Source organism: Phalaenopsis equestris, unplaced genomic scaffold, assembly GCF_001263595.1.
Source record: "Phalaenopsis equestris unplaced genomic scaffold, ASM126359v1 Scaffold195872, whole genome shotgun sequence".
Lineage (NCBI taxonomy): Eukaryota > Viridiplantae > Streptophyta > Magnoliopsida > Asparagales > Orchidaceae > Phalaenopsis > Phalaenopsis equestris.
The window spans coordinates 1-1,378 of record NW_018215821.1 but is presented as its reverse complement, the minus strand read 5'-3'; the positions used below and the strand labels follow the sequence as shown (position 1 = coordinate 1,378).

The window sequence follows — 1,378 nt, the reverse complement described above, 5'->3', positions numbered from 1 at the left end:
ATGATGTTCTGATTTGGACAATCTTTTCTTACAGATTACTGACAGGGTCTATTCTTGCGCATGAAATGATGCATGCATGGCTACGACTTCAAGGTGCATTTTCTTATCTATCTACCCATGTTAATTAAAATATTTATGTTTGTGAAGAAAGTGGTTGGACATTTTGATCCATTGAAAAATTTTTGGTGAAATTACACTCAACCTTCAAAACTGCCTATTCACAACAAAATTGTAGAAGAAAAAATGAACCATCAGAGCTGCGTATTTGCGTTTGTCATGATCGGATCATTGAAAATTTGACAAAAGTAAAAAAGAGATGGGGCGAATATTGTAAGACTGGCGAGCACTTGAAAATTGTGTGGTAAGACAAGAGAAAGTATTACATCCGGGCATGCTAACGCTGGCGTGAATCGCGCCACTCTGTCGAACGCATGACATGATGCGATATACAACATTAGTGGACGTAATACTTTCTCATAAGACAGATAAAGTCAAATTTCAAATTATTATTCATAGAATTGCCCCTCTTGTTTTTTTTGGCGATAACCAATAGGTTATGGAGGCCTCAGTCCAGAAGTGGAAGAAGGCATTTGTCAGGTTCTAGCTCACATGTGGATTGAATCTGAAATCATGTCTGGCTCTGGGAGCGATTTTGCTTCTTCTTCGTCGTCAACTTCCTCGTCCAAAAAGACCTCAAGATCGCAATCCGAGAGAAAGCTCGGAGAATTCTTCAAACGACAAATCGAAGCAGATTCTTCTCCTGTATATGGAGATGGTTTTCGTGACGGAAATGAGGCAGTGATCAAGTATGGTCTCAGGACTACTCTTGACCATATAAAGTTGACTAAAAATTTTCCATACTGATTATATAAAAGCCTGATTTTTTCTCTTCATGTAAGTTCCAAAGCTCAGACTTTTGAGTTTTCCATTCAGCAATGACTGCATAAACCAAAGTTAACATAGAAAAATGATATGTTAGGTTTACATATTATTATTTGGACTAATCATTTGTTCTGAAAATTTAATATATATAGTTTATAGTGAATAAAGCTGTTGTCATCATTTTCTATGCTCCTATTTTTCTTTGGAAAATATTTCATTTGCATGAACTTAGTTGAAGAATATTTTATGTTATATATGTCATGCTTAAAGTATCATATGTCAAGTATAGTCATGAACAAATATCAATCTACATTTAAGTTGTCATCATAGCAACTAGAGAGCCAACGTAATTCATGTATCGAAGATGTATGCATAACATCCAATTCTTATATTGTCTTGGCGCAACCCGGGAGCTTGGAATTACTAAGACAAGAACTGTTGGTCAGACAGAGAAAAATTATCTAACAGTTTCATTTCATAATTAAAATGAAATTCA

General features: G+C 35.2%; 1 protein-coding gene across 1 annotated transcript; it reads left to right on the top strand.

Annotated features, from left to right (window-relative positions):
- The first annotated feature begins 38 nt into the window (after positions 1-38).
- On the top strand, positions 39-991 carry LOC110035080 (protein DA1-related 1-like). The gene is made up of 2 exons (XM_020739322.1): positions 39-93; positions 554-991. The coding sequence occupies exons 1-2, from the start codon at positions 66-68 to the stop codon at positions 862-864; spliced, it is 339 nt and encodes a 112-aa protein (XP_020594981.1). The 5' UTR covers positions 39-65; the 3' UTR covers positions 865-991.
- Positions 992-1,378: the final 387 nt, after the last annotated feature.